General features: G+C 46.5%; 1 protein-coding gene across 1 annotated transcript in view; it reads left to right on the plus strand.

The window, feature by feature from the left end:
- Positions 1 to 13619, plus strand: part of LRP6 (LDL receptor related protein 6) — a 1045411-nt gene that overhangs the window by 978569 nt on the left and 53223 nt on the right. The window contains exon 22 of the mRNA XM_086952928.1: positions 3558 to 3655. Coding sequence (XP_086809054.1) covers positions 3558 to 3655 — 98 coding nt within the window. The remainder of the gene's footprint in view (positions 1 to 3557; positions 3656 to 13619) is intronic.

A 13619-nucleotide genomic window follows, 5' to 3' on the forward strand; every position in this document is an offset into this window, starting at 1 on the left:
GCTGCTGTGGGCCAGGCTGTCCTTTAAACTTTTTCAAACCACTGCAGCTGGTACAGGCAACCACCGCTAGAGGAGAAACTGCTATACAGTCAATGCTAAGATATGAATTCAGCAGCCCACATGCCTCGAACGGAAAATGCTACTTACCAGTATGCATCTGTTCTTGGCATGTAGGTCTGCTGACATTCATATCGCCCACCCTCCTCCCCGGTGCCTGTCACAGCTGCAAGGTTATCTTCTTTACATACATTTGCATGGTCATCTCTTACTTTCCTATACTCCATCTTTGCCACAATGGCGAAAAACAATCTGAAGATGGAGAAGATGCCCATGCGCACTGTAGTCCAGGGGAGGAGTCACCTATCTCGTTATACTTCGAAGACTCTTCCAAGACAACAAGGTGAAAACATCCGGACTCAGCAATAGGCGGTGATCTATGCTAAGATATGAATGTCAGCAGCCCTACATGCCAAGAACAGATGCATACTGGTAAGTAGCATTTTCCTTTTTGAACCCTTGCATTGCTTTTAGAGGCTTCAACCACTAGCCGCCTCATAACAGCTTTGTGCGGCTGTACAATCCGAAATGCCAACAATGGCCCTCCAGACAGATGGAACCCCTTCTACTAACAACATAGATGAAGAATGGACATTTTGGGCTCTGTCACTCAATACTCAATTGAGGATCGTGTATTTTAAGTTCCTCCACACGATCCGTACACCCCTAAACCTAACAAAAAGTAAACATGAGACAGACTCTTGCTTTTGCAGGTGCAGTGTACCAGAGACTTATTTCATGCATTTAGATTGGACGTGCCTTCCCATAAACAACTACCTGTGTGAGATGCTGACTACACTTTCAAATATATTTTCAGAGACCTCTGAATATGCCTTCTTGCCCATGTTCATGGGGTTTCTACTGAAGTGTAGTGGTTAACTGCCCTGGTCATCCCGGTATCAAAAACGACAAGTGGCGTGTCGTTGGGTTGCGAAGGCGATACCACCCAGAAGACATGGCTCAAACATATGACCTACTGCCTGGAACAACTTGAAGCATATGCTTAAACACTGCCCCTTACTTCACGCTCTAGATCCATCTGGCCACTTAGAGAATATTTATTGAATGCAAATGATAGTTCAGCCTCTAACCAAGTGTGATGCGTGCTATTGTAGTACTATCTGACACTTTATCATCCTGTATGTTTTTCGAGTGACCACCGTGAGATACCAACAATGATAGCTTATGAATTTATAACTGAATTCCACTCTGCAAGTCTGTAAGTGGACCTTTGTCTAACTATGTATGTAAATGGATAAAATACAAATTAGTGTCAAATGTTTATTCAACAATATTTTTGTATTCTGCAATATTTTTTGGTGTTTTTGGAAAATCAATATAAACAAAGTATTTTTTTTTTTTAAACCTATGATCCTGTCATAGTCTTGGTGTGATTAAAAAGCAGTCACCTGGGTACAGTTACATCCAGGATGCCACTCTTACCAACATCCTGCCTCAGTGCAAAAATCCTAGGGTCTAAACAATAATGTAAATTTATCATTTGTGAGGCTTTTCGCCAGTCTCCACGGTCTCCTGCTACGCACCAGTCTGCTGCATTAAAGCACCAGCTGGATTGTCCCACAGTCAGGAACAAGCAACAGTTCCCAGAATAGAACCACTTGTGATCCATATGTGGAGTTCTAGCAACAGTATCCTTGGAATCAGAGCCCTGTTGCTTGATTATAGAGTGCCATATTTACGCTTTCCCAGTTCAGGGGGGAATGACAAGCTAGAAAGCGGTGTGATGTCCAACCACACTCTGGGCAGTTGGGTACAATGGAATGACATCAATGTCTGTTATGAGGCAAACAGTGCAGGATAGCTTTGCCTGACAGATTCCTGTCCATCACTTCTCACCTCAGCCTCACTGCCCACCCCAAAATCCCTCCTCTCCGGGCACCTCACAACAGGAGTCCCAAGTCTGCAACCATTTCCTTATGAAAATTGACACCTAAAGTCTGATACATGTTTTACAACTAATTATAAATGTCTTAAAACTGGGCAATTTTAGCACATTTAAATTCCTTCTTTTCAAAAGGAATGCAAAAAGAACATTGAAGAAGCCTCCAAGCTGCTTCAAATCTGCATGGTTCACTGTGTGTTGCGCAGGTTCATATTTCTGCCCGCTACTGGCCTTTTAATTTTTTTAAAAAGTTTTTTTACTTTCTGACTTTTACAAAATAGATTGTGACGCATTTTATTTCCTTTTACTCAATGGCATCGTTTAGCCTTCAAAATCTGTTTTGTGAGGTTAGTATTGCTTTTTGGTAGTTTTCTCTTCTGTTTTTCCTCAACTGCTCTCAGCCAATGTCAGACATTGACCAGTGTCCACACCACGTATTTTCTGGGTATTGTCTTCTTGCACATATCTTTTTGGGCAGTGTGTTGTGTCCAGTGAGAGCTGTTGATGAATGTTCTCTATTAGAGAGGTCTGCAATTGGGCAGGCTTAGTCTTTACTTTGGCAGATATATGCCGTTTGTTTTGTGAGTAGAGAATGTCTATGCCTGGTAATGCTAGTTCTGTAACACCTTTCATCTCTCTAGGTCTACAAAACTGTTGTCATTGTCAGATGTGCAGTGTTGTACCCTCTGCTCATATTGCATCTTGGTGTCCTGCTGCGGCAGACACCAGCAGCACCATTAGTTGGCGCATCAGATCCGAGTTTCATGGGTTTTGATTTTTGGCTGTTGATTTCTTCATGTAGAACAAATGAAGCTTGCCATAGGCCAAACTTTGTAATCCACATATTGTTATGAGGGAAAACCTATAGAAACTTTACATCAAATTCTGTACATTTACTCCAAATGATCACCAGAACTGGGTTAGTCTTTGGTGATATAATAGTGCATATTTCCCCTTTTCCGCCAGGGCTGAGATGGCAGTTATTGAGCAGGGGTTGGCATACCAATCCTCGCTACCGAAGGCTCCTGCAGGCCTTCTGTCTCTAGGTGACTGGGCCTTTTTATGCCACTTCTTACAAGTCTAGCCTGGTTTGCATTTTGGTCATACTAGACTGTAGTATCCCGTCGGACCCGTGCTGATTAGGCCTCCAGCATATCATATTATTTGGCGTGGACAGCTAACATATCTCAATTCTGACCAGGTTTTGCCGGAGTCTGTATTTTGGCTAGCAGCTTTCTGTGTAACTTTTGTTAAAACCTATGGGTAAGTCGACTTGGTTTTTACGTTTTAATCCTCTACAGCATTCAAATTAATATGAATTGGGATTGATCTCGGTGAAGATTTTTCATATGCAGTTGATAATGAATAAGGTGCTCAATTAAAAAATGTTGCTTTTTAGGTGGTGTGGTGCTGCATTTTGTCCTCCCTGTATCAATTTCACACTTTGCGTAAATTATTTTCTGCCGGAAACAGTACCTCTTGTTGCTATGTTGACATAACACATGATTGTTGCTGTTCATATACCCATACACTGAGAGTTCTGTTCATTGCCACTGTATAGTCTTTAAAAAGCATTTTACCTTTTTTTCTTTTGAAGATTTTGAATCCACCGCCATCGCCGGCCACGGAGCGCTCCCATTACACTATGGAGTTTGGTTACTCCTCCAACAGTCCGTCCACTCACAGATCATACAGGTAATTCTTCCATTGGCTTCTGTAGATAAATTGCTGCTGTGTTATGAATGTGACACTCTGATGTGATGTTCTTTTCTTAAAGCATCCCTCTTTTATCAAGCATTTGTTGATTTTCTCCTCCGTGTACAAAAGAGAATTTAGCCCATAGTTTCATTTTAGTTTGAGAAGTAAGAAGTAATAAAATACCTTTATCTATCTGCTAGCAGGGAGTAATTTTGCATATGGTTTTATATAGGTGTGTGTCCTTCCCATGGTTCTGGCTGCACAAACACTTGCATTATTTCCATGTATGTGGATGGTAGGAATTGAATTCATCATGCACGGGGAATCCAGATGGCAGTGACTTAAATTTCTTTGTGAACTTGTCTTCAAGATCCAAATGTCAACATTGTGTTGAAGAGTAATTTGGATGTTTGTCTGAGTTGCTGAATTGAATTGCCATTTCACACTGTTGATGTATACCCTAATCCACCCAACATATTTATGAGAAAATCTTAAGATTTGTTGTTTCTACACATGAGATGCACAGTCATTTCCTAGCAACGGAATGTACAGTATCAGTCAAAAAGGGTGTTTATTCAGAGTAAACCATAGTCGTTAAACCATCATAAAATCATACATACACACATCTCTTAAACATTTACACTTTAAAATATGTATAAAACCCTACAAAATCAAGTATTTCTATTAAACTTTCTATTAGACTTAAAATCTGTTCTATTTACAAACAGCTCATGAATAATCTTTTTTTAAAGTATTTTTACTGCTAACAAATATCTTCGTATGCACATGATACATCCAAATATTTCATATCAATTAAAAGTTCAGTTGGTTGCTTGTGTTCTAAAATACCATATTCATCACATATTGATCTTAAAAAGTACCGTATTTTCCGGCGTATAAGATGACTTTTTAACCCCGTAAAATGTTCTGGAAAGTCGGGGGTCGTCTTATACGCCGGGTGCCAAATTTTATGGTCTGTTTTCATGCGCTGTTTCATAGCGAGGACTTCACTCAAAGGTGTCAGACCGCTTCACAATAGGAAATAACAAGAAACAACACACCTTATGTTAAAAAATACAGCCACCGGCACTGGCAACGTCCACACCTAGGCCCCGCGCCATGAACTGTGCAAGTATCGAAAGCGAGCGGTTTTTTTCATAGCGAGGACTTCACTCGAATAGTAAATACAACACACCTTATGTTAAAAAAATACAGCCACCGGCACTGGCAACGTCCACACCCAGGCCCCGCGCCATGAACTGTGCAAGTATCGAAAGCAAGCGTTTTTTCATAGCGAGGACTTCACTCGAAGGTGTCAGACCGCTTCACAACGCGCCTCCAACCGCTTGCACATCCCCAGGCAGACGAGGCAGCAGGACGTCCGAAATATATAACGGGCAGCCAGCGCCGAAGATGGCAGCCCCCGCTGTGTTGCACGTTAGGCACGCGCTCCTCTCTCCTCTCTCCATGACATGGGCATAGAAAGGGGACTGTAGAATGTTCCCAAAGGCAGTAGAGCACTTGCCGTGATTGTCTCTGCACCTGTTCATACTGTACAGCACCGGTACGGTACATCCAGTGCAAATGGCTGACAGTGAAGAACCCGGCAAGGCTCCAGCAGTACATCCAGTGCAAATGGCTGACAGTGAAGAACCCGGCAAGGCTCCAGCAGTACATCCAGTGCAAATGGCTGACAGTGAAGAACCCGGCAAGGCTCCAGCAGTACATCCAGTGCAAATGGCTGACAGTGAAGAACCCGGCAAGGCTCCAGCAGTACATCCAGTGCAAATGGCTGGCAGTCAAGAACCCAGCAAGGCTCCAGCAGTGGCAAGAAGAAGGAAATATGAAGCCAGTTACAAACTTAAAGTTGTGGATTTTGCCACGGAACATAATAACTGTGCTGCTGCAAGACAATATGGAGTAACAGAAAAGATGGTCCGGGCCTGGAGAGCAAATGAGAAAGCATTAAGGAGTATGGCAAGTGTGCATTAAGAAGAGGCACCCCACATTGGCCAGAACTCGAAAAGCATGTAGCAGACATGGTGACTGAGCATCGCCAAAGCGGTTATGTAGTGACCCGAAATAAAATCCGATTGGTTGCACTTCAGTGGGCCAAATCTAACCCAGATCTCAGCAACAGATTTAAGGCCACTGTATCCTGGTGTACTAGATTCTTGGGAAGGCATAATCTGGTATTGCGGCAAAAGACAAAAATTGCCCAAAAATTACCTGCGGATCTTGATGCCAAAATGCATAGCTTCCATCGCTACGTTATTAGTCTGCGCAATGAACATGGTTATGCGCTAAGTAGTATCGGAAATATGGAGGAAACTCTAATGAATTTCGATATGATTGCAAACAAAACTGTCCATCAAAAAGGTGAAAAGACAATTTTAATAAAAACAGGACATTAGAAGTCCAGTTTCACAGTGGTACTAGCATGCACAGCTGATGGCGCAAAACTGAGACCAATGGTTATTTTCAAAAGAAAAACAATGCCGAAACTCAAGCTTCCTGCTGGTTGTTTTGTGCATGTGAATGAGAAAGGATGGTAGGATGAAGAAGGGGTAAAGCTATGGCTTGATAATGTATGGAGCAGGCGACCAGGTGGACTTCTACAAAGACGTAGTCTACTGGTGTGGGATATGTTCAGGGCTCATTTAACTCCAAGCACCAAGCAAAGGCTGGCAAGACTAAAAACAGATGCTGCAGTTATACCTGGAGGATTGACATCGTTGGTGCAGCCACTGGATGTGTGCCTAAACAAGCCATTTAAAGATCGCATCTGAGAACAGTGGAATGAGTGGATGGTTAGCGGTGAAAAAACATTCACAAAAGGAGGAAACATGCGTGCTCCACAGTTGGATGTTTTGTGCAACTTTGTCATCAAGGCCTGGAACGACATCGATGCAGAAACAGTCATAAAGTCTTTCAAGAAGTGTGGCATATCAAATTCATTAGATGGTATGGAGGACGACTACTTGTGGCAAGATCAAGAGGATGCCGAAGCAGAGACCACATCATCTGATACGGAATTGGTACCAGATCCATACGATGACTGCCTTACAGATGTACCACAAGATCTCATTGATTTACTTATGAGATCAGATGACGAAGAGGAGGATTTTGAAGGCTTTTAAAGGGAACGTCGTAAATCCTGTAAAAATCGCTTGGACTTATGAAAAGTTTAATCCACTTGCACTGTTTCATGCAATAATTTATGTTTATCGTACCGTACATGTTTGATGACAAACAGGTATGTTCACAAGTGACAGTTTTTCATATGGTTCTAAATACAAATATTGCGACTAAAGCAATATTGTTTATACAACCAATTTGTTTGAGTTCAGTCTTTGAGTTTGTACAATAAACGCTTAACACTGTCCACTGATAAAGCCTTACTGCTCACCCACAGGGAGGAGGATTAGAATCACTAATACGGTAAGCTCAAAATAAATTCTCGGAATGGCTATGCAGGACTGCGTTGGACTGCGCTGGAAGTGGGGGTAGTCTTATACGGCGAGTATAGCACGAAACCTAAATTTTATCAAGCAAAGTAGGGGGTCGTCTTATACGCCGGGTCGTCTTATACGCCGGAAAATACGGTACTTTAGGGGACATTATCAGGTTTTGACAATCTAGGATTATATGTACACAGTCACACTTTACGTTTAGCACGCAGGTTCATTTTCCATTAGTATTTACCATTGCTTTTTTTCACATTTCCATTCTTCAAATACGGACATAGGCCAATTCTAAATTTTAACAACTCATAACTGATGGAGGAGTTTGGTAAGGCATCTATAATAAGGAAACCATTCCTCATTTTGCCAAGAAGATAACCTAAATCAAGTTGACGATTTATCACTTGAATACCTCAGATCATGTTTTCTTGCATTTTTTTTTTACAAATTATACAGAGGTCTGGCTTTGAAGTGGATATTTTCAAATTTTGGCTTTCTATGTTTACTCCCAGTCTCCTATGTATATTTTCCAGATTTTTCCTAAGCCTTTTGCCCACTTCAACTCACTTAGTGCAATGTCCTTTTTGCAGAGGGTGGAGATCTTTGGCCCTTCCTGCTTTCCAAACTTAACCAGAATCATTTGTTTCCAATATGATGGCCTGGACCATCAATGACTTTGGTAATTACAGTAACCTTTTTAATCATTCCCCCGCCCCCTTCCTTCTCTGAGTCATATTTATCACGAAGACTTAAAAATTATACATTAAAATTGTGGACGAATCCTAGCATAAGCAGGCAGGGCTGGTCTCAAAGTCGGCCTCCCATGATCTTTGCTACATCTTTTAAATCCATTCCCCGGGAAGAGTGCTCTTAATTATATAATGAGATATTTATATTTATTCACTCTCTATTTTGCTGGTTTGTAAATGCCAATTATACCTTACTGGCCGTTCTGAACATCTCCCAAATGCTAGTACTTTGTTCTTATTCATATATACTACCAATTTTTTCTTTTTCACAATATTGTTTAAAAAATGTCTAACTTCCTCAGGAGATTTATCTCGGTCAAATCCAAAATGATGAGATCGTATTCATTTAAAAGGAAAGAAACACGTTAGTTATAGATTCCTTACCTTAGAATTACCCCAGGCGTCAGACTGGATCCAGAAAGTCAGCAGTATCCGGGATGACGTCGCGGCAGCTACTTAGACGCCACCCTTGCGTGCTGACGTCCGTTCTTTTTTTCCACGCCAGCCAGCGCAGATCTGGGAAGAGCAGTACCTCCAATCAAACTTTGACTGCCTTTTTCTCGACTTCTTTTTCGAGTTTTCGACTCCTGGTGCATGAGGGAGGCCCGGTTTGAAGCCTTGCAGTTCCTGTCATCGCATGATGTCGGTGATGGATCCGCACCGCGTGTGTCTCTTTTGCCTCAAGTGCGACCACAACCCCAAGTCGTGCTCTGACTGCAGGTCAATGGCGCCAAAGGCTTTGTGGGAGCGGTCCCGAAAGCTGCTTGAGCACCGGCGTTCCGCTCTGCGCCGTTCAAAGTCCCAGTCGCGAAGGAGGTCGAGGCACCGGTCACTGAGCCCCCATCATTCGGGTTCCTAGTCTTCGAAGTCTTCGCACTCTGGGTCAGGAAAGTTGAAGCATAAGAAGTCGAAGAAGCATTGCACTCTTCGACTTCTCCTCGTCGGTCGGCTGATCAGACTAGAGACATTGGAAGGGCCTGAACAGTCGACTCTGCGTTTCCCTCCCTTTCCGGGACCCAGAGAGACTCCCGCCCAGCTTCGTACATTCTATAAGGCGATGCATGCCATCTTTGGCCAGCCCAAACCTGATGGTGCGCCTTTGGGCCCCGCGGACTCTGTTGGGGTACTTAGGCTTTTTCTGCCGACGGATCCGGCCCGACACTGCAGGCCCCCCTTGGATCAAGGCCTCTATCCGGATCGGTGCCGGTTGACCTCATTACGCCTCCACCAGCTCTGCTCCCCCCGGCACCACCACCGCAATCGACGCCGGTCGGCCCCCTGGTCGGCGTCTACCACCGTCTCCAAACCAATGTGGAGCCGAACCGTTGTCGCCCGGCGCTGAGGGGGGGTTTTGTGCCCCTGTTCACTCCTGGGTCCCCTTTTGGACACCTCCCCCGACCTTGGCATGATGTTTCCTCCTACCGTGGCTACGGAGGAGGGAGCGTCATGCGCAGTGGTGTTGCATAGGGCGGCCGATGCTCTCAACCGTGAGCTTCCTACGGTGGCGGTCAGCGCAGCTGTGCTTCAACTGGCTGCAAGTTCTTCAGAGCCTTTGTTGCCATTAAATGAGGCCCTCACTGACGTCCTTTTGGGCACCTGGTCCAGGCCCAACACGGGGGCTCCCGTGGACGGGATGATTGCCCAACACAACTGCCTGGCTCCGGGTGCCCCACTTTCCTCTCCCAACACCCCTTCCCGGAGACCTTGGTAGTCCAAACCTCCACTTCCAAAAGCGCATTCCCTACCGGTCCACCGGAAAGGGAATCCACGAAGCTGGACCATCTTGGAAAGAAAATGTCCTCTTCCGCCAGCTTAGGACTGCGGTCAGTAAACACTGCATGTCTCTTGGGCTGTTATTCCCACTCATTATGCGATACAGTTACCCGGGTGCAGCCTCACTGTCCGGAGAAGATCAGTACTCTCCCAGGCTGCCAGGAGGGATGCAGCTAAGTTTACTATTCGTTGTGGGCTGGACACTGCCGACTCTCTGGGCAGGACCATTTTACCGTCAGTAGCACTTCGTCGCTACCCCTGGATGAGGTGGACTGGCTTTTCAGGTGATGTCCAGAACACCTTGATGGACATGCCCTTTGATGGCTGTCTCCTTTTTATCGACAAAGCAGAGCAAGCCCTAGAGCATTTCAAGGACTCATGGGCTACGGCAAAGTCCTTGGGCCTCTCCACCTGACCTGCACAGTCTGGTATTTGCCCCTTATGTGGATACAGAAGGGGTGCCCCCCTACGTCCTGCCCAGAGCCACAGGCCCCAACAAGTTACCTAACCTTCGCATGCCTGGGGACGTGGGTACAACAGTCATGGTTCCGCAGGCCAGCGGGTGGGCCAGTGCACCAACCCACCCTCTGCAGCAGCCTCCAAACCCTCCTAGTCCGACCATTAATGCCCATCAAACGCCAGTGGGTGGCAGGATTCGCCATCACGTCCCCCACTGGCGCACCATCACGTCGAACAAGTGACTTTTTCAAATAGTATGAAAGGGTTACTCCCTCCTCTTCAAGACTACCCCTCCAGTCATGCCACCGAGATACCACCCCACGTCGAAGGATCATCTGACCCTTCTCCAGCAGGAAGTTTCGGCTGTCTTGGCCAAGGGAGCCATAGAGCGCGTTCCTGTCCCAGAAGTAGGTTGTGGTTGTTAATTCCACTACTCTCTGGTTCCCAAGAAGGACGCAGGCCCTTGTCCTATCTTGGATCTCAAGGATGTCAACCGCTTCCTCCAGAAGGAGAAGTTCAAGATGCTGACGCTTGCTCAGGTCTTGTCTGCCCTCGACCCAGAAGACTGGAAGGTTGGACTTGCAGGATGCTTATTTTCACATCACCGTCCTGCCGGCCCACAGGCGTTACCTACGGTTCACGGTATGCCACAAGCATTTTCAACTTACTGTGCTCTCCTTTGGCCTTACCAGCGCCCGTCGGGTGTTCACGAAAGTGATGGCGGTGGTCGCAGCTCATCTGCGCAGATCAGGGGTTACAGTCTTACCCTATCTAGACGACTGGCTGTTGAAGCCGGGCTCGCCACGTTCAGTCGTCTCCCACCTCCAGGCTACGGCCGACCTCCTGCATCCGCTGGGGTTCTCTATCAGTGTGCCGAAGTCACACACGATTTCTTAAGAAACTCGTCTTCATCGTAGCGGTTCGGGACACGACACAGTTTCGGGTCTATCCTTCCGAACAGCGAGTCCAGTATATTCGGGCTATGATTCCGATCTTTCAGCCTCTATCCCGGTTTTCGGTCAGAATGACTTTGAGACTGCTGGCCCTCTTGGCCTCCTGCATCCTGCTGGCATATGCAGGCTCTGCAGTGGGACCTGAAGTTTCCATCGGGCCCTGCATCAAGGGAATCTGTCCGATTGCATCTAGATCTTGGAGGGCACTGCTCGACAACTGCTCGACAACCAGGATTGGGTCAATGGCAGATCCCTCTCCCTTCCCCAACCAGACCACACTGTGGTGACGGACGCATCTCTTCTGGGATGGGGCGACTACATGGGCGAGGCGGAGATCAGAGGCCTCTGGTCTCCAGCGGAGTCCGGGCTTCACATCGAGCTTCTGGACCTCCGGGCAATTCGTCTTGCACTGAAAGCATTCCTTCCCGCTGTCTGGGTAAGAGTAGTGCAGGTGTTCACAGACAACCCCACCCCCATGTGGTACTGCAACAAACAGCGGGGTGTTGTTGTGGACCCTATGTCAAGAGGCCCTTCGCCTCTGGACATGGCTTGAACATCAGGGCATATCCCTGGTGGTTCAACACCTGGCAGGTTCTCTGAACGCCAGGACGGTCGAACTCAGCCACAGGTGCATGATGGATCACGAATGGCGTTTTAACTCTGAGGTGGTACAAGGTCTCTTTCAACAGTGGGGAGAGCCTTGGGTAGATCTATTCGCCACCGAAGAGAAAATGCAATGTTAGCAATTCTGCGCGTTGGAATTTCCAAGGCGGCACTCGCTAGGTGATACTTTTCGTCGCGAGTGAAGTTGCGGTCTGTAGTATGCCTTTCCGGCTATACCACTTCTGCCCAGAGTGCTGAAGAAGATCAGGCGCGACCGGGCCCAACTCATTCTTGTGGCTCCGGATTGGGCACGAAGATTCTGGTATCCCGAGCTGCTCAACATGGCCATCAATCCTCTGATCAGACTGCCTCTTCGGGAGGATCTTCTGTCGCAACAGCAGGGGACGGTCTAAACCTGACCCTGTCCAGTCTCCACCTCCTTGCGTGGAGATTGAGCGGCGACAGTTGACGTCTTTTGACCTACCACTCGAAGTTTGTAATGTAATCTTGGTAGTCTGGCGTCCCTCCACTAAGACGGTATACGTCTGCCGGTGGAATAGGTTTGTGTCATGGTGCACAGCAAAGTCTGTGGATCCTCCTTCTGCCCCTCTTTCGGAGGTGCTCTTGTTTCTTCTCTCTTTGGCCAAGCAGGGTTCTGCTGTGGGCACTATAAAAGGCTTTCTTTCGGCGATCTCTGTCTTCCTTCAGCTGCCAGATCAGCCTTCTCTTTTCCAGTCTCCAGTACTTAACTGTTTCTTGAAAGGTTTAATGCATCTCTTTCCTCCAAACCCCTTTGTAATGCCTCAGTGGGACTTGAACCTTATTCTTACCTATTTAATGTGTGCTCCCTTTGAACCGCTTCACAACTGCCCCCTTAAGACTCTTGACTCTTGAGACTGCTTTCCTGGTAGCCATCACTTCTGCTAGAAGGGTGAGTGAGCTCCAGGCCCTTTCTTCCAAACCTCCTTTCCTGTCTGTCCATCCGGACAAGGTGGTTCTCAGGACCCGTCCATCCTTCCTTCCTAAGGTGGTCACTGCCTTCCACATTGGGCAAACCATTTCTTTGCCCGCCTTCTTTCCACCTCTGCATTCTTCCAAAGATGAAGAGCGGCTCCGCCGCCTGGACCCAAAACAAGCTCTCTTTGTATCTGGATCGCACAAAACTGTTCCTGGTGGATGACCAACTCTTAGTTGGTTATGTGGGCACCAAGAAAGGTCGGGCCGTACACAAACGCACCATTTCACGATGGGTCGTTTTGTGTATTAAGGCATACTATTTTCAGGCAAAAAAGGAGCCTCTGGTCAGGCTATGCGCCCATTCCACCAGGATGACAGCAGCCGCTACTGCCTTGGGAAGAGGAGTTCCTCTAAATGACATCTGTCCGGCGGCCACGCGGGCATCGCTGAACACGTTTAAGAAACACTACTAACTGGACAGCCAAGTCCAGAGAGGCGGCTTCTTTGGCCGTTTTGTTCTCCAGGACTTTCTGGTGTGATCTTGGTTCTTGGTATTGATGGGGTATCTATTCTAAGGTAAGGAATCTATAACTAACGTGTTTCCTTCAGATGAACAATTACTTACCTTTGATAACGATATCTGTAAGAAACATTAGTTAGTTATAGATTCCTTACACCCCCGACCTCCCCACCCATCCTCCCAGTTCTGCAAACTGATTTCTAGGGTTAAGGACATCCTTTCAGGGCCCTAGTTTTGTGTACCAGTGGTCAGTGTCTTGCATGGCTCTGCGTTTCTGGCACGGAAAGTTGTGTACAGAACGAACAGCGCGCGAGGGTGGCGTCTAAGTAGCTGCTGCGACGTCATCCCAGCGACCACAATGCCAACGACGGACTGACGCCACCTTCCGACGCGCAGAAGTACTGCTGACAAACTTTCCGGATCCAGTCTGACGCCTGGGGTAATTCTAAGGTAAGGAATCTATAACTAACTAATGTTTATTAC

This window comes from Lissotriton vulgaris, chromosome 1_2 (assembly GCF_964263255.1).
Source record: "Lissotriton vulgaris chromosome 1_2, aLisVul1.2, whole genome shotgun sequence".
Classification (NCBI taxonomy): Eukaryota; Metazoa; Chordata; class Amphibia; order Caudata; family Salamandridae; genus Lissotriton; species Lissotriton vulgaris.